Source organism: Ahaetulla prasina, chromosome 13 (genome assembly GCF_028640845.1).
Source record: "Ahaetulla prasina isolate Xishuangbanna chromosome 13, ASM2864084v1, whole genome shotgun sequence".
Lineage (NCBI taxonomy): Eukaryota > Metazoa > Chordata > Lepidosauria > Squamata > Colubridae > Ahaetulla > Ahaetulla prasina.
In genome coordinates, this window is record NC_080551.1 from 3,414,666 (window position 1) to 3,434,389 (window position 19,724).

At 46.4% G+C, this 19,724-nt stretch overlaps 1 protein-coding gene across 2 annotated transcripts in view; it reads right to left on the bottom strand.

Moving 5' to 3' along the window:
- MAP2K1 (mitogen-activated protein kinase kinase 1) overlaps nt 1–19,724 on the bottom strand; it is a 48,434-nt gene that overhangs the window by 4,757 nt on the left and 23,953 nt on the right. The window contains exons 3-9 of one of the 2 annotated variants that reach the window (XM_058156787.1): nt 19,216–19,362; nt 15,268–15,345; nt 11,853–11,904; nt 7,639–7,763; nt 4,855–5,062; nt 3,847–3,911; nt 784–845 (exon numbers count right to left, since the gene is read on the bottom strand). In XM_058156787.1, coding sequence (XP_058012770.1) covers nt 784–845; nt 3,847–3,911; nt 4,855–5,062; nt 7,639–7,763; nt 11,853–11,904; nt 15,268–15,345; nt 19,216–19,362 — 737 coding nt within the window. Of the gene's footprint in view, nt 1–783; nt 846–3,846; nt 3,912–4,854; nt 5,063–7,638; nt 7,764–11,852; nt 11,905–13,978; nt 14,057–15,267; nt 15,346–19,215; nt 19,363–19,724 lie in introns of both variants that reach the window. The other variant, XM_058156786.1, reaches the window with a different exon arrangement.

A 19,724-nucleotide genomic window follows, 5' to 3' on the forward strand; every position in this document is an offset into this window, starting at 1 on the left:
TTTATATTGATATTGTTTCCTGATTCCTGATTTGGACCCTATGACTATCATTAAGTGTTGTGCCTTAGAATTCTTGACAAAGGTATCTTTTCTTTTATGTACACTGAGAGCATCTGCACCAAGACAAATTCCTTGCGTGTCCAATCACATTTGGCCAATAAAGAATTCTGTTCTGTTTATTCTATTTTCTATTCTGTTCTGTTCTGTTCTATTTTATTCTATTCTATTATAATAATTAGGGATGAGATCATTGATGGGTGGCCAAAATCTGCCTAATTTTACAGACGGTGTAGCAAAATTTAACTATGTTCAAAGAAACTATCATACTGATCTAATGTACCTAAGAGATCAGAATTTCCTTGATATTTTGATGATGAATATATGTATATGTATGTATGTATATATGCATATGTGCACGCACAATATAACAGGACATGAGCTGTGGTTGCAATGGGCGCAATCTCTGCTCAAATCATGGTCAATAATTCCCACATTTTATTTGAATGAAATAGCATCCGTTTTGGATTCTGCCCTGGCTTTATCCACATTGCTGGAGTTGTGCATCCCAGCCTATCACTCAAAAACTATTGAATGACCCAAAAAAAAATTCTTGAAAATCACGCCATCGTGTTAAATTGTGAGCCAGTGAGATCCAAAAGGGCAGAAAAACGGGCCTCGTTTTATTAGTTACCAAAATGCCCTTTCAGAGAAACGACCTCCCCACTGCAATTTTCAATGACCCTCCTCTCCCCCAAAAGGAAACAGTTTGGAGACCCAACTCACCATTTGTTCACAAAGTCTTGGAATTCTGGACTGAAGACTCTGCTTGGCAGTTTTGGAGGGGGCTGAAAACAACCGAGGGGGGTCAAAGATGAAAAGAGAAACGATCTTCCAACTCAGGGCATTTGTTCATTGCATTTTTAATCCCACCTTTATTACTCTATTAAGTAACTCAAGACAGCGAATGTACCTAATATTCCTTCTTCAATTTTCTCCACAACAACAACAGCCCTGTGAGGTAGCTTGGGCTGATTTAAGGGGGACTGGCCCAAAGTCACCCAGCCAGCTTTCATGCCTAGGGCGGGACTAGAACTCTCCATCTCCTGGTACCAAGGCCAGCATCTCAACCACTGGGCCAAACGGTCTCTCTGTCTCTCTCTTTCTATCTATATTCTCTACCTTCAATTGCAGGATTCACAATCATGTCAACCTTTCACAACTGCTGATTGTTTAGATGCTGCTCCATTTTCAAAGACTCTTAGCAGTTTTCCAAATGCCACAGGGTAGGGCAGGGTAGAGTAGAATAAGAATAAGAATAGAATAGAATAGACTAGATAATGGAATGGAATAGAATAGATAATGGAATGGAATGGAATAGAATAACTTTATTATCACTTTGAGTCAGTGGTGAAATCTTAACCGGTTTACTACCAGTTCGCTGGCTGTGCACCAAACACAAGGTGCACATGTGCACCAAACACAAGGTGCACATGTGCACATAGTACACACCAAAAAGGAGGCATGGGGTAAGTAAAACAGCGTGTGGAGGGCTGGGGGTGGTCAGCTGCGGCACGCAATCTTTTTTTTTTTACTTTTAAAAGCCTTTTTTTACAACCTATTCGGCTAAATAGGTTTTAAAAAAATGCTTTTAAAAGTAAAAAAAAGGCTCTGATGATCGCACGGCTCAGCTGGGATCGTCAGAGCCTTTTTTTAACCTTTTAAAAGCATTTTTTAAAAGAAGCGGCAAGTGGGCGACGGGGCATTGTGTGAGTATGGGCAGGGGTGGTGGGAGGGATTTTTGCTACCGGTTTTCTGAACCACCCACCGCCATCACTACCGGATCAGCTTGGCCGGTCCGAACCGGGAGCATTTTACCCCTGCTTTGAATGTACACTAATTGGCATACATTAAAAATGAGATTTCGTTACATACAGCTCTTAAAGCAGTGGTTCTCAACCTTTATAGTGCTGCGACCCCTTTAATACAATTCTCCACGATGTGGCGACCCCAACCGTAAAATTATTTTCATTTTGAATTTATCGTGCCTGAAGCCGTATTGGCTAGCGATCTGAACTGCTTGCGATTGCCTTGAGGACGGAGGCATTAAAGCAGACACTCCTCCCCTATTAATTTTATCGCGCGTGAAGCCAGATTAGGCTAGCGATTGGGAGTGATTGCAGCTGGCTTGAGAGGGAGACATCAGAGCAAAGATTTCTCTCTTTTTTAATTCATCGCGCCTGAAGCTGAATTCGGCTAGCGATTTGAAGAGCCTGCAGCTGGCTTGTGGAGCCAACCACTGGAGCGCGATTCTTCGACTTGCAAGTATACTTCCCATATTTCCGATGGTCTTAGGCGACCCCAGGCAAATTGTCATTCGACCCCCAACGGGGTCCCGACCCACAGGTTGAGAACCGCTGTCTTAAAGGGTCACTATCTCCAATTTTATACTACATGAACATGACAAGATAATTACAAAATTACGTATATTCTCACATACATTATATGACACAGAGAAACAACACTGTCTAATGATATATGTTTATGGCGAGAAGAACCAATCTTGTGAGTTTATCAGATGGATGGCATAGGGAACAAAGCTGTTACAGAATCTGTTAGTCCTGCTAGAAATACTACTAAAAATTAGCAGACATGAGGGAACTAAATGAAGTCAACCCGAAGCATGCAAGAGATTCGCATGTGCTGCACCAAGAGGGGAAAACTGAAATCTGCCTCTATTCAACGGAGAGGGGCCAACAAACCATCTTGGTTTCAAACTCCTTTTCGCATCCCAGCATCAGCTGCCTCTTGAGCCTGAAATGACTGAATTTAACGTTGCCATAGAAACGGGCAACTCATGCGCCTGTTAGAAGAGTAAGACTTTCAGCCAGACTGGGAAAAGACTGCTTCACTTTCAGATGCACCCCTAAAAAATACCATTTTTTGCATATCTGGTCTCGCTAAGATCTTGGGTGAGCCTGTCTATCGTCGGGGGCCTGCAAACTTGGCTCTTTTAAGACTTGTGGACTTCAACTCCCAGAGTTCCTCAGCCAGCAAAGCTGGAATTGAAGTCCACAAGTCTTAAAAGAGCCAAGTTTGCAGATTTCTGGTCTATCTAGATTTTTGGGAGAACATCCCAGCCATCGCCTGAACCTCCTCAGGGGTTCTGAGCACTGCAGAATGGAAGGGGCCCTGGAGGTCATCGTTCTGACCCAGCTCCCCAAACACGACAAACCCTCTGTGGTTAAATCAATGATTCCTTTATTTGGAGCGCCAGCAGCCCCAGCAAAAAGTTTCTCTCTCTATGCAGGCTAACAAGTCTGTCTGGCCGGGAGATGAATAGTTGTCTGCCACATCTATTCATCTCTGCCCCCTGCCTTTTATCCCCAGAGGTAGGATGGGGCTTCTCTAGCAGAGGTGGCTCTTCTGTCCCAAGGACCGGCCCATAGATTTCCACTGCTCTCTTCTCCTTTGCCTTCTGCACATCTATGCATCAGGCACTGGACCCAGCTGTTCCTCCTTTTCCTCATCAGTTGCCTCCGGACCTGGGGGCTGTTGACTCTCCATCTGAGGGCTGACGGATGGCCCAGGCTCTGCCTCTGTCTCTCTCTCTCTCTGTCTGCCAGCTCCATTCCCTCTTCCCCCTCGGAGCTCTCAGATTGCCTTGATGCTGACCCCAGGATCCCACGCCTCCTCCTCCTCTGATTCAGTTGCTGGAGGAGTCAGCGGCCGACAGATCACAACAGTCATCTACCCAGGGCAGTAGTCCATCACAACAGCATCTTTCCGAGACGCTTCTTACGACAGCAAAAGCCCTTCCGCTTGCAGAAGACCCACTATATCACTCACCTCATTGACAATGTAGTCCAGGAGTTCAAAGATGGCCATAGGTGGTCGGCTGTCTGAACCGTAGGCTGAAAAATGACAACACGTCAGCAAAATTAATTTCACTCTTTGTCGTATAGCTTATTTTTCATTCTTTTCTGATGAAATTCATTTGTCTCTCAAAATTCATTCAGTGGCATGTCTTGAAATTTGTTCCAGAAATGCTGATGAAGATTGCGTATTTTTCAAACTCAACAACCTTCAGATGTGTGGACTTCAGCGCCCAGAATTCCCCAGCCAGCATACACAGACCAAGTGCGGTATAGTGATTGAGGTGCTGGCCCAGAAACGAGGAGACTCTGAGTTCTAGTTCAGCCTTAGGCATGAAAGCTGGCTGAGTGGCTTTGGGTCAACCCAACCCAGGGGTGAAACGTAAAATTCGTTACTACCGGTTCTGTGGGCGTGGCTTGGTGGTGGTGGGGGTAATGTGACTGGGGGTGTGTGGTCAACTTTTTTTAATATATTTTTAAAAGCATTTTTTCTACAACCTCTTTGGCCGAAAAAATGCTTTTAAAAGCCTCTGATGATCAGGCAACTCAGCTGGGATCATCAGAGGAGCCTTTTAAAAGCATTTTTTAAACAACCTATTCATCCGAAGAGGTTGTAGAAAAAATGCTTTTAAAAGCCTCTGACGATCCCAGCTGAGCCGCGCGATCATCAGAGGCTTTTTTTTTTACTTTTAAAAGCATGTTTTTGGCCGAAGAAAAAATGCTTTTAAAAGTTAAAAAAAAAAAGAAAGCATCTAATGATCACGCGGCTCAGCTGGGCGGTGGGGGGGGGAGGGATTTTTGCTACCGGTTCTCCGAACCACCCACCACCATTGCTACCAGATCGGGCGATCCGGTCCAAACCAGGAGCGCTTCACTCCTGCCACTGACCTTCCTAAAAAACCCAGTCACAACCGCATTCCCTTCTCAAGGGAGTGATCCGGTTCAGCCCCCAAGGTGGCATTGCTAGTATGTGCCCTCTTACCGCTCATGGGCCGGCCTGGCGTTCTCTGCCGGGGAGACGTCTCCGAGACAGGATAGTCGGCGCCAACCGAACAGCCGAACATCAGCTCCAGCTCCTTGGCATCGGGCGGAGGGATGGGGTACCTGCCGATGGCCATCTCGACCAGGGAGAGGCCCATGCTCCAGATGTCTGACTGCACTGAGTAGTGAGTCCCTTGCAGTCTCTCTGGCTGGAGGAACACAAAGACAGAACGAGTCACAACGGTGGGAAAACGTCCACCGTGAAGCAGTAAAAGCCCGTCCAGTCACAGCATGGAAAGGGTGATGGAGGAAGAAAAATTGACGGCGTGAAACTAGATTCCACCTCTTCAAACTTTCACGTTTTTTGGCCAGGATGTGGACTCAAAAGAGTTTGAAAACTGACCAAACTTCAATGGTGAAACTGGGGATTCCATAAATACCCAGCAGAATGGCCCATATATCATTTTAGTTTTGATTAATTCCTTTGTGGCCCTAAACACCTGGGGTCATTAACACCTGCAGCCTTTAGAAACTGCTCAGATGGAGCCCTTTTGAGTCAAGGCTGGTTATGAGACTAGGTAAAGGTAAAGGTTCCCCTCGCACATATATCGCCCGACTCTAGGGGGCGGTGCTCATCTCTGTTTCAAAGCCGAAGAGCCAATGCTGTCAGAAGACGTCTCTGGTCATGTGGCCGGCATGACTCAACGCCAAAGGCGCACGGGATGCTGTTACCTTCCCACCAAAGGTGGTCCCTATTTTTCTACTTGCATTTTTTACCTGCTTTCGAACTGCTCGGTTGGCAGAAGCTGGACAAGAAACAGGAGCTCACCCCGTTACGCGGCACTAGGGATTCGAACCGCTGAACTGCCGACCTTACGATTGACAAGCTCACCATCTTAGCCACTGAGCCACCGCATCCCATATGAGACTAGGAGCTTTATATTAATAAGTTGGTAACACATATCAGACCAATCATGCTTCTGTTGGATACAATGCCCTCACATTGGTGTCAACTCTGGGCAACCATAGAGGTAGACCTTCTCCAAACCGATCTGTCCTCATCTTGGTCCTTCAGGTCTTCTGGCTATCATCGTGTCAACCCTGAAACTGGCCTGACCGAGGCCATTTTGAGACTTCGGTGCTGACACATCAGGGAAGAGGGATGGGGAGGGGAGAATAGAGATAGTTGGGGTGTTGTAGCCAAAACAAAATACTTCCTCATGGGAACTAAGGACATTCCTGCAGGTGCTCGGAAGGAGGGGACTGGAGCCACCTATCAACTGGACAGTATCCTGATTGGACCGTGTGACTGATTGTTTTGAGAAAGTGACAAACTCTCACTTTTAATTAGGTGGAAAACCACGGGAATATTCAGAGTCGGTTTTCCACCAGTCTGTGCCAACATGACATATCCCAATAAATCTATTCTTTGAGGCAATTGCCTGCCTCAAGAGTTTTGTTTGCTATGGGTATGTTACCTGGAACCCTGACACATCTCTGCAATTAAGTCCATCCACCTTGTTGCTGGCTGTTCTTTTTTTCCCCCCTTTCCTTCTACCTTTCCCTGCATTATAGACTTCTCCATAAGGTATCCCAACTAAGATCATTTCGGCCTGGTCATTTACGCCTTGAGTGAGAATCTTGGGTCAATTTGTTCTACGATCCATTGGTTGCTTTTCTTAGCCTATCCGAGACTCTTTTAATCCACCAGACTGAAGTATCCCATGAACCTTTTTTAAATTCCTCCATTGAAAAACCAGGGGGACCTTTCAGCACTTTTGAGAATCTTGGGGCCCCTCTGGAGATCTCCAAGGATCATTCAGTGGGGGGGGGGGGGAAATGGTGGTTGGTGGAAGCCTAGCGCTTTGATTAGAAATATGCCCCAAATTTCTGCCCTCCCAAAGGGAATTTGCAGGGGAACAGAAAACACCCTCGTTATGTGTTTCTTTTGACTGGCAACGCCCACTATGGCAGCTGATTTGTGGGAAGGCCAGATGCACATCACCAGATGTACAACCAGCCCAAGAAGCTCTGGGCTTCAGCCCCAATCGTATTACAGCGGCTGTGGCCTAGAGGTGGAGCTCTAGCCTCACAATTAGGAGGTTGTGAGTTCAATCCTAGGTAGAGGCAGATGCAGGGTCTCCTGCTTGGGCATGGGGTTGGACTAGATGACCTGCAAGGTCCCTTCCAACTCTGTTAATCTGTTAATCCTTCAACATGACTGAAACTCTCCAAAAGAAATGTCATAGAATCCTAGCCCTGGAAGGGACGTTGGAGGTCTTCTAGTCCAACCGCTTCCCCAAGGCAGCAGTTCTTATACCATGCCGGGCAAATGAATAGCAAATCTTTTCTTGAAGATCTCCAGCGATGGAGCGCCCACAACTTCAGGAGGCAAGCTGTTCCACTGATTAAATCTTCTCACTGTGAGGAAATTTCCCCTTTCTTCTAGGTTATATTTCTTTAATGATCTTCCACATGTTACTTCTGGGCCTGCCCTCTGGTGCTTTGGAGAATAGGTTGACCATCTCCCTCTGACAGCCCATCAAGTAGTGAAAGATGGCTATCATGTCTCCCCTAAGTTAAATGCAACATCTCTAATCCTCTGCCTCAAACAACAGCGCTGGGCAGAAATGAGAGGGCACCCTTACGTTGCACACGCCTGCGCTAAAAACACTTGTGCACTTTGCAGGCAAGGAAACAACTCAACAAGAGATTGATCGCTACACTGATAAGCTGTTGTTGTGTCTGAATTCGACTGTTCAGCTATTTCATGGCCTGCACTTACCGACATGTAAGATCGTGTGCCCACAAAAGAGTTGGCCATGGAATCAATCAGTTGTCCGCTGACCCCAAAATCGCAAAGTTTGATTTCTCCTCTCGAGTTTACCAAGATATTTGAGGGCTTCACATCTGGAGGGAGAGGGGAGGAAGCGGGAGAGGGGGAGAAAAAAAAGGGAGAATACTTCAAATATTTTAGCTCCGGGACAGCTCTTCATTTTGGCAGCGCATGGCAGATCGTAAAAATCCATCCAAGCGTTCTTTATTGTAGGCACGGACCAATATTCAAATCCTTAAATAAAAAGGAGTAACCCATCGGAAATACAGGTGTGGTCCTCGATTTACGACCACATTTGAGCCCGAAATTTCTGTTGCTAAGCAGGACAGTTGTTACATGAGTTTTCCCCCCTTTTATGACCTTTCTGGCCACAGTTGTTCAGTGAATCATTGCAGCCGTTAAGGGTAATAGAATTAGTAAGTGAATTTGGTTTCCTCGTTCACTTTGCTTGTCCTCGTTCACTTTGCTTGTAATAGTAGATGATATGGCTCCGGGACACAGTCACTCATAAATATGAGTTAGTTGCCAAAGGTCTGAATTTTGATCATGTGACCATGGGGGATGCTAAATTGGTCATAAGTGTGAAAAACGGTTATGTGCCACTTTTCTCCAGTGCCGTTGTAACTTTGAACGGTCACTAAACGAATGGCTGTAAGTCAAAGACTACCTGTATAGAAAGGGATAAGTGAGATTCAAAGGTTAACATCCCATAGAATCGACCATGGCCTTAGGCTGAGTCACCAGAGAACAAGTGTGTCTTTCTCTGCTGTCCACAATGACGGGATAGTCCAGAGGTCTGCAAACTTGGTTCTTTTAAGACTTGTGGACTTCAACTCCCAGAATTCTGGGAGTTAAAGTCCACAAGTCTTAAAAGAGCCAAGTTTGCAGACCCCTGGGATAGCCTGCTACCGATGTGAATGTTGCAGTGAGGAGCATTGGTGTCGTGTCCCACTCCCCCTCCGACGACCGGGTCTGGGAAGTCTGTATCAAGCGTGGCCACGAAGCCTCTGCAGCTTTGCCAAATTCCTTTCAGATTTCTCAGGGCAGGCAGGAATCCAAGGTGTGACTTCAGCAAACTAAAGGAGACTTTGCTTGACTCAAAGTTGCTTGACTCAAGCTGATCCTTTATATAGGCTGTGGGGTATGGCTCCATGACTCAGCACTTATCCAGGCCTGCCCCTCCCTTCCTTCTGCTGACGTCGCCTCTCAGATCTCCGGAAGCGGGGATCCGTCCACTGTGAATTCCCTTCCTCTGGATCTGCTGCCGGCAATTCTAGCACGTGGCTGGCTCCCTGCTCACATGCTGTAGGAGTGAGGTTTGTTTGTTCATTCCTGACATTCTGTCCGGGCATGGTGCCAGGGCTGGGGGCTGGAGGCATGCCAGGCCGTTCCTTTTCATTATCAGACTCTGAATCTGATAGCAGGCCCGGCAGGAGGAGGGAGGGGCCCGGCTGAGGAGAGGAGGGAGGACGAGGCACAACAATTGGTCTAGAGCAGCGGTCACCAACTGGTGGTCCGTGAGAAAATTTTGGTGGTCCGCAGAAAAATTATTTGCGTTTTTTTATATTGCACTAAATCAGAGGTTCTCAAACTACGGCCCCTGGGATGGATACGTGCAATGAACGTTTGTATTGCTGCAGAGAATCTCCTCCTTCAGGGTCTTTTTGTGTGGGTTGGAGGGAAGCAGAAATTCTGACTTGGGGTCTGCTTCAGCCTCCTGGTGAGGGGCTTTGGGCGAAGGCTGGAGGGAAGCGCCGCTGGTGGCGAAGAGCCGGAGGGCCTCGTTCCAGTGGGACTGCCTCATGGCCTGGAACTGGCTGACCATCTTAGCCCACTGAGCCTCCAGGCGCTGGTACCTGGCCTTGCACTCCTGCAGGTTTTCTCTCTGCTTGGAAAGCCTATGCTCCTAGTCCTGAGTGAGGTGCTTCTGCTGAGCCTCCTTCTCGGCCAGACCCAATTTGAACTGAGCCAGCTATTTTGCCAACTCTTTCTCGTGGTGGGTGCTTAGCTCCAACAACTGTTGGGGCCCTAAGGAACTGGGTGGGCAGGGGAGGAGTGGCTGGGAGGGGACGGGTGGGGTGGCTGGTGAGGTGCCCCTCACTGTGAGTGACATCAAGTTGGACATTGAGTTGGCCACACCCACCCAGCCGGTCATTAGGCAGGTCATATTGGTGGTCCGTGGGATTTAAAATTATGAATTTAGTGGTCCCTGAGGTCCGAAAGGTTGGGGACTCCTGCTCTAGAGCAGAAGTCTCCAACCTTGGCAGCTTTAAGACTTGTGGACTTCAACTCCCAGAGCTCTGAGAATTCAAAAAGCAACAGCCAGCGCTGTCTTGGGCAGGAATATTTCAAGGGTGTCTACAAGCCACTCTTGTGGAAGAAGCCAGGATCCACCTTTGGCTAGGTCTCCTTCTCATCTGAATGGGCTTCTTCCACCTGAAGTAAATCAGAAGAACCAGAATCTTCTTCCTGCAGCATTTCGAGCTCTTCGGAGAACCACCGGATTGCCGGGCAGGTGAGGACATGTTGGGAAGGCTGTTGGTAACCAGGCAACGGCTTCTGCGCCAAGACCGAAGCCTTGCAAACAGCCCCTTTCCTCCTCCTCCCTCCCGTGGGCGTAGGACACCACTCAGCAGAGCACTTATCCAGTCATTAGCCCTGCATTAAGGCTCCCGGAGAAAGCAAGCCCATCTGCGATTCGTCCCACCCGGGGAAGGGAGAGAGGAGGAGGGGGGGGAGGGGGCCGAGTTTGAGGAAAGCAGGCATCAAGCAGTGGGGAAGAGCTGCTTGCTGCTTCCAGTTGAGGATGCAAAGTGGCCTTAAAAACCACAAGAATGGATAGATTAGATAGGTGGATAGATAGATGGATGGACGGACAGACAATAAATAAATAAATCCATTCATCCATCCATCCATCCCTGGGCTGTGGTTTCCTCCTTCTTCAAAGGTAATAGTAAAGGTTCCCCTCGCACATATGTGCTAGTCGTTCCCGACTCTAGGGGGCGGTGCTCATCTCCGTTTCAAAGCCGAAGAGCCAGCGCTGTCCGAAGACGTCTCCGTGGTCCTGTAGCCAGCAGGACTCAATGCCAAAGGCGCACGGAACGTTGTTCCCTTCCCGCCAAAGGTGGTCCCTATTTTTCTACTTGCATTTTTTACGTGCTTTCAAACTGCTAGGTTGGCAGAAGCTGGGACAAGTCACGGGAGCTCACCCCATTACACGGCAGCACTAGGGATTCGAACCGCTGAGCTGCCGACCTTTTTGATCGACAAGCCCAGCGTCTTAGCCACTGAGCCACCTCATCACTTATTGCTTATTATTCACCCCTTCTTACCTACCCCTAAAGAAAAGGCCATTCAGAGCAATGGCGGATGGTTGTGTTTCATTTAGATGTAGCATCTTATGGGATCCTCCCAGGGGAACGTAGAACAACTCCTCCCACCACCCCTCCTTTCCACTGAATTGTTGGAAGCAAAAAACAAAATAAACGCAACAGTGAAGAGAGTAAAACGGCCGCTGAAGAGCGGGTGTGTTGCTGCCGTTTAAAAGGGCGTGGAAACCACGGAGGGTTGGAGGCAAGAGCTTTGAAATTTTCATCCCCTTTGGCACAAAGTGAGATCCGGTTCCGGCACGCTGCTTCTCACGGCTTCGTCGGTCTCATTTTTCTCAGCCGTATTTCCATCTTGTATTTTCTCTGAACTCGGCTATCGATTTCCGCCACCTGAGCGTCCAATATCGACTAGCAGGAACAAGCTGGCGAATGTGAGAATATCAAGCGCATCGACTTGTGCAAATGGCATTATTTGCCCCTGGGGAGCTGTGACTGGTTCGTGCTGGGGCACAACACCCCCCACCGGCTCCTCTGCAGGAAGCCAACATAAGCGGCAAACCTCACATGATACAGGCATCCTAGGTAGAAAGTGGTCTGAAACTCGGTGCCTAAGATGAAGCTTTTTCAAACCTCTCAAAATACAGGTAGGCATTCCCTTATGACCAAAATTGAGCCCCAAATTTCTGTCGTTAAGAGAGACAGTTGTTGAGTGAGTTTTGTCTTATTTTATGACCTTTCTTACTACGGTTGTTAAGTGAACCACTGCAGTTGATAATTTAGTAACATGGCTGTTAAGTGTTGAGGACCAGCTCGAAGGAAAGATAAATTACCTACCTCTGTGCATGATTTTATGCTTTTCTCTCAAATACGTGAGACCTTTTATGACCTGTGAATCAAAACAAGACGCTCACTACAACAAGCAAACGATCATCAACATGCAATTGGATAAACTTCAAAAGGAACGTAACCATATTCCTCCTTAATAGAAGGGAGGGGGAAACACCCCAGCCTAACGGGTATCCTATGGCCGTGCCATGCTTCAAAAAGAATTTCAGACACGGATCTTTTTAAAGCAGCCACCTCTGTGTGAAAATATTTGCAGATCCCTCGCATCCTGGACATAAACTGTTTCAACTCCTACCCTCAAAACGACGCTATAGAGCACTGCACACCAGAACAACTAGACACAAGAACAGTTTTTTCCCGAAGGCCATCACTCTGCTAAACAAATAATTCCCTCAACACTGTCAGACTATTTACTGAATCTGCACTACTATTAATCGTTTCATAGTTCCCATCGCCAATCTCTTTCCACTTATGACTGTATGACTATAACTTGTTGCTGGCAATCCTTATGATTCATATTGATATATTGACCATCAATTGTGTTGTAAATGTTGTACCTTGATGAACGTATCTTTTCTTGTATGTACACTGAGAGCATATGCACCAAGACAAATTCCTTGTGTGTCCAATCACACTTGGCCAATAAATTCTATTCTATTCTATTCTATTCTATTCTATTCTATTCTATTCTATTCTATTCTATTCTATTCTATTCTATTCTATTCTATTCTATTCTATTCTATTCTATTCTTTGCTGCAGACGACACAGCTGCCCTCCACAAACTTGGAAGCGATTAGTATAACAACTGAATGAAAAATTGCTGGTGACCTTCTACCGCTGCACCATAGAGAGTATTTTAACTTACTGCAAAGTTGGCTGAGGAACTCTGGGAGTTGAAGTCCACAAGTCTTAAAGGGACCAAGGTTGGAGACCCCTGATCTACGTTGTCTTAAAACTTTAGGAAAACTGGGAAGCGATTTTTCCCCCCCAGCCAATTATGACAGATGGAAAGCAGAAAGACGGGCACACAAATAGAAAATGTCTTTTCCACTTATTAGTTGCTGTTTTTCTCTCTACGTGACCCCAATCTATATTGTGTGCCAAGGAATGGAGAGCTGTTGTTAAACACCATCGGCTTCAACTTCTGCCAATAGCGTCCACAAATGTTCACCCATCTGGATTGGTCTTTCGTAATAATTCACAGCTCTTCCAAAGGCAAGTGAGTCATTTCTTTGCAAGAGATGCAGGACCCAGCAAATGTGTTCCCGGGGATGGAGAAATAAAACAAAGGCTGTTACATGATTTACAATTCCTGGGAAGGTGGTGGGGGGGGGGGGGCAGGAGTGAAATCCAGCAGGTTCCGACAGGTTCTGGAGAACCAGTAGCAGAAATTTTGAGTAGTTCAGAAAACTGGCAAATACCACCTCTGGCTGGCCCCAGAGTGGGGTGGGAATGGAGATTTTGCAATATCCTTCCCTTGCCATGCCCACCAAACCACGCGCCCCCCCCAGAACCGGTAGTAAAAAAAAAATGGATTTCATCATTGGGTGGATGGGGGGAATGTCCCCGAGTTTGCCTCTTGCATAGTCAGCCTTATTTGAGGCCATTTTGAAAAGAAAGACAGAAGAAAAAGGAAGAAGGGAGAAGGAGGTGGAAGAGGAGGAGAAAGGAAGAGGTAGAAGGAAGAAGAGAGGAGGAAGAAAAGGAAGGAAGAAGAGAGGAGGAAGGAGAAAGGAAGAGAGGAGGAGGAACGAAGAAGGGAGAAGGAAAAATGGAGAAAGAAGGAAGAAGAGGAGGAGAAGGAAAGAAGAAGAAAGGAAGAAGAGGAGGAAAGAATAAGAGAGGTGGAAGGAAGAAAGAAGGAAGAAGGCAGGGAGAAAGAGGAATGAGAAGGAGAGGGGGAGAAAGGAAGGAGAAGAAGAGAGAAGGACGAAGAAGAAGAAGGGAGGAGGAAAAGGAAAGAAGGAAGAAGAGGAGGAAGGAAAGAAGGGGAAGAATTCCATGTCTCATTGCCTTAAAGATGTTCTCAGCACTGTCTCCCTTCTGGACCGCCACCCGGTGACATTAACCACGTTGGCATCTGTCTTTCCATAGGCCCAAATTACGTATTTACCGCAATGCTGACTTTGCCGAGAATTTTCTCCGGAATTCTGCCAGCTTTCTTCAAGACTTGATCCAAGGATCCGCCATCCTATTAAGAAATGTTCAAGCAGAGAGCACTTTTAATCATTTTCATCCTCAAAGTGTTGAGGAACACGACAAAAGAAAAGCAGGAAAATGCAAATTCGGCACCTGGCTGATGAAACTCAACATTAAAAAAAGATATATTTTTTTTCAGCGTGGAATAATCCCACATGGCTGGAGGAATAAAGCTGAACCCAAATCTCTACAACCCAACTCTTCCGAAACTGGCCCTTCCTTTGGTAACGTCAAGACTCTAGTCCTCAAGTCTCCCAATGAAAACTCAGAATACAAACACATTCCCAAACTGCGTAAATAGTTTGAAGAGCAAGCCAGAAGCTGCTAAGCTTGTCCCACTGATATCAGGTTTCCCCAAAAGGATAAACATGACGCTGTCTGTGCTGGAAGGCACCTTGGAGGTCTTCTAGTCCGGGAGTCTTCAACCTTGGCAACTTTAAGACTTGTGGACTTCTGGGAGTTGAAGTCCACAAGTCTTAAAGTTGCCAAGGTTGGAGACCCCTGTTCTAGTCCAACCTCTGGTAAATAAATAAATATATATATATGTTTTCTGAGGTTTTCACGGGTGTTTGTATATAGGTCTGTCTCATTCGTCATCTTCAGGCTTCAGCCGCTCTTTGCTCCCAGAAGCACGAAGCTGAAGCCTGAAGATGACGAATGAGACTGCTCAAACGTCGCCAAGACACTTCCAATTTTACACGGAGAAAACCCGAGCAACCAAAGACATATATATATATATATATATATATATATATATATATATATATATATATATATATATATATATATAGGAAAAAGGAAGGAAGAAGAGAGGAGGAAGGAGAAAGGAAGAGAGGAGGAGGAACGAAGAAGGAGAAGGAAAATGGAGAAAGAAGGAAGAAGAGGAGGAGAAGGAAAGAAGAAGAAAGGAAGAAGAGGAGGAAAGAATAAGAGAGGTGGAAGGAAGAAAGAAGGAAGAAGGCAGGGAGAAAGAGGAATGAGAAGGAGAGGGGGAGAAAGGAAGGAGAAGAAGAGAGAAGGACGAAGAAGAAGAAGGGAGGAGGAAAAGGAAAGAAGGAAGAAGAGGAGGAAGGAAAGAAGGGGAAGAATTCCATGTCTCATTGCCTTAAAGATTTCTCAGCACTGTCTCCCTTCTGGACCGTCACCCGGTGACATTAACCACGTTGGCATCTGTCTTTCCATAGGCCCAAATTACGTACTTACCGCAATGCTGACTTTGCCGAGAATTTTCTCCGGAATTCTGCCAGCTTTCTTCAAGACTTGATCCAAGGATCCGCCATCCTATTAAGAAATGTTCAAGCAGAGAGCACTTTTAATCATTTTCATCCTCAAAGTGTTGAGGAACACGACAAAAGAAAAGCAGGAAAATGCAAATTTGGCACCTGGCTGATGAAACTCAACATTAAAAAAAGATATATTTTTTTCCAGCGTGGAATAATCCCACATGGCTGGAGGAATAAAGCTGAACCCAAATCTCTACAACCCAACTCTTCCGAAACTGGCCCTTCCTTTGGTAATGTCAAGACTCTAGTCCTCAAGTCTCCCAATGAAAACTCAGAATACAAACACATTCCCAAACTGCGTAAATAGTTTGAAGAGCAAGCCAGAAGCTGCTAAGCTTGTCCCACTGATATCAGGTTTCCCCAAAAGGATAAACACGACGCTGTCTGTGCTGGAAGGCACCTTGGAGGTCTTCTAGTCCGGGAGTCTTCAACCTTGGCAACTTTAAGACTTGTGGACTTCTGGGAGTTGAAGTCCACAAGTCTTAAAGTTGCCAAGGTTGGACACCCCTGTTCTAGTCCAACCTCTGGTAAATATATATATATAAATATATATATATATATATATATATATATATATATATGTTTTCTGAGGTTTTCACGGGTGTTTGTATATAGGTCTTTGGTTGTTGGGTTTTCTCCCGTGTAAAATTGGAAGTGTCTTGGCGACGTTTCGTGAAGTCTCATTCGTCATCTTCAGGCTTCAACTTCGTGCTTCTGGGAGCAATGTGTGATCGCAGCTGTTTCTTCCTTTTAACTGCTAGTGGGGTTTGAACTGATTGGGTGGGAGCTTGGCTGTGCTCTGATTGGATGGGGTTTTCTGTGCTCTGATTGGCTGGGGTGTGTCCTGTGTTGGTGGGGGCTTGGTTGTGCTCAGTCTAATCTGTGCTGCAGGGGGATTTGAGCTGGTGAGCTGCACTGCTGCTGTTTGGCTTCGTGGTCGTGCTACATCTTCGTAGTGGGTGTCAGTCTGCTGCATGTATGGATTGGAGGGGTTTGAAGTGGCTAATGTTGCAGCTGCGGTCTGGCTTCTGGTCCTTGGTCGTGCTTCCTGATCAGTGTGGGTTTGGGTGTGCTTTCTGGGTGGATGTGTGGTGGTGACATCCTGTGTGGACCTCGTGAGTGTGGGTCTGGTGTCATTCCTCGTGTTAGGGACACGTTTGTCAATAAGGGCAGGTTTCCAAAGACAAAATTGAGTTAGAAAATCAAGGAGTATATGAAATCCCATGCACCGCCTGCCCCACCACATACATTGGACAAACCAACAGAAGAATAAGTGCACGCATTGAAGAACACAAGAACTCATTCAAAAAAGAGGAACCAACTTCTTCCCTGGTCCAACACTTTAAAGTCACAGGACACGATATTGACTTTAAAAAGACCAGAACTATCGCCAAAACTGAACACTTTAACAACAGAATAATCAGAGAAGCCATCGAGATAGAAAAACGCCCACACAGCATGAACAAACGAGATGATACCTCCCGCCTACCAGCCATTTGGAAACCTGCCCTTATTGACAAACGTGTCCCTAACACGAGGAATGACACCAGACCCACACTCACGAGGTCCACACAGGATGTCACCACCACACATCCACCCAGAAGCACACCCAAACCCACACTGATCAGGAAGCACGACCAAGGACCAGAAGCCAGACCGCAGCTGCAACATTAGCCACTTCAAACCCTCCAATCCATTCATGCAGCAGACTGACACCCACTATGAAGATGTAGCACGAACACGAAGCCAAACAGCAGCAGTGCAGCTCACCAGCTCAAATCCCCCTGCAGCACAGATTAGACTGAGCACAACCAAGCCCCCACCAACACAGGACACACCCCCAGCCAATCAGAGCACAGAAAAACCCCCATCCAATCAGAGCACAGCCAAGCTCCCACCCAATCAGTTCAAACCCCCACTAGCAGTTAAAAGGAAGAAACAGCTGCGATCACACATTGCTCCCAGAAGCACGGTTGAAGCCTGAAGATGACGAATGAGACTTCGAAACGTCGCCAAGACACTTCCAATTTTACACGGAGAAAACCCAACAACCAAAGACATATATATATATATATATATATATATATATATATATATTAGCAGGAGATAAGAAGGAATTCGAGGTGGGCTGGACTTAAGATACCTTGTGGGCACGCAGGGACTCATGACTGATGATGTGTTTGATCTCTCCCTCCAGCTCAGCCTGATCATCTCCCACAGAAATAATAAGTTCGGTTTTAGTTGCTACCATACAGGAAGGAAGCTGAGCAACTGGATAGAGTCAAGAGAGCAGCAACAAAGATGGTGAAGAACTGGGAGACTAGATCACATGAAGGAACTGGGGTGTATGCAGTCAGAAGAAAGTTAAGAGGAGTTATAAAACCATCTTTCAAGACGAGGGGTCCTTGGTGCTCTCTGAGCTTGGAGGTTTTCTTGCAGGCATTTCACTACCCAGCTCAGTAACATTATCAGTGCTAATGGGGTTTGCAGAGTGGATTAAAAGGAGGAGGAAGAGGGAAGAGGAGGACCGTGGGGTCCTTGTTGTTCTCCGAACTCAGTTGTTTTCTTGCAATGTTTCATTACCCATCTAGGTAACATCATCAGTGCTAGTCTACTCTTCCGATACTTGAAAGATTGTCAAGGAAACAGGTGTAGAATAGGTGTTACCTTTCTCCTCGCATCACACAACCTTAAACCCTCTCTGGACCATCCTTCCCTCTCTTCATCTCTTGATGGTTTTTTCCCCCAAAATTTTTTCTCTATTTTCTGTGAATTCAAAACTAAATTTCCACCCCATAAGGAATATTAGCAGCCCAATGGGGGAAGATGAGTTAAAAGCTCTGTTTGGGCATGAAAGAACCCCCGTAGCAAACGTGGCTCAAAAAAAAAAAAGCAGAAATCAAAAGCTATTTTTTGTTGATTTTTTTGTTCTTGCAGAGCCCCAAAGCAATTTCTTCCCCACATATAGAATTGTTCCATCTCTCTTCAAGAGTGAGGCAAGGAGGGGCACAACTGACCCCCAAGCACAGAAACAGAGCTGTAACGTGGGGGGAGGGGGGGGCTCCATCTGGCCAAACCAAGGCTGACAGATGTCCAAAATAAAGTGAGATTTTTGTTTCTATGAGCAGGAACACAAACATTTAAAAAAAAAATGAACAGGAAGGTGGGAGTAGAAGGGAACAAGAAATATTGCCTGCAATGAAATAAGAGGCAAACTCAGTCAGTTCCCCAATTCTTTAGTTCGGTGTTTCTCAATCTTAGCAAGTTTAAGATATTGTTGTGACCCAGGCCCCAATAGGCACTAGGAAACTCAGTCAGTGTAAAAGCAAACTTTATTCAAACAGCTGAGAATTACTTCATTCTCAGCATAGTTCAACTAAAGTAAAGCAAATTCCTCCCAACACAAATTCCTCAGTCCTATCACCAACCTTGGGAAAATAGAGGAATGGATGGATGGTTGAGGAAAGAAGGAAGGAAGGAAGGAAGGAAGGAAAATAGAGGGAAGGATGGAAGAAGGAAGGAACTTCTGACTCTGCTCCTCCAACTTCCTCTAGCCCTCCTCTTTGGGAAAATAGAGGAATGGATGGATGGTTGAGGAAGGAAGGAAGGAAGGAAAATAGAGGGAAGGATGGAAGAAGGAAGTAACTTCTGACTCTGCTCCTCCAACTTCCTCTAGCCCTCCTCTTTGGGAAAATAGAGGAATGGATGGATGGTTGAGGAAGGAAGGAAGGAAGGAAGGAAAATAGAGGGAAGGATGGAAGAAGGAAGGAACTTCTGACTCTGCTCCTCCAACCAAATTCCTCTAGCCCTCCTCTAGCACCACAGTACCCCAAGCAGCCTCCCCCCACAAGCAAAGAGGGTCACTTACCATGTGCTCCATGCAAATACTGATCTCGCCGTCACTATAAAAGGCTCCGTAAAACCCCACAATGTAGGGGGAGTTGCATTCGTGCAGGACTTGGAGCTCCCGAATGATCTGGTTGCGAATTGCCGGCTTGATCTCAAGATGAATCAACTGCCAAAAGAACCAGACACTGTGGGTTGCCCGTCGGCTCCTTCCATGACTTCAAAGCCCCCAGCCCACCCTGCTGCCCACAGAGGACTCAAGGGCAAGGCCTCTCATCTGAGCCCCCTTCTGAGCTTTACCGAGCTGTGCCCACAAGCCGCCCCTCAAAGGTGCCCGCACCAAGGAAGAAGGCATTTCATCATTCCTTGCCTGCCTGAGAGAGGCAGGCAAAATTCTAAGACTGGAATATTGGCAGTCCTTAGACTTACGACCACAGTTGTGACCGGAATTTCAGTCACCGAAAACAGAATCATTGCGCAAAGCCATCACCTGACCAGACCCAGTTTTATATTATTTCTCCCATCCCCCAA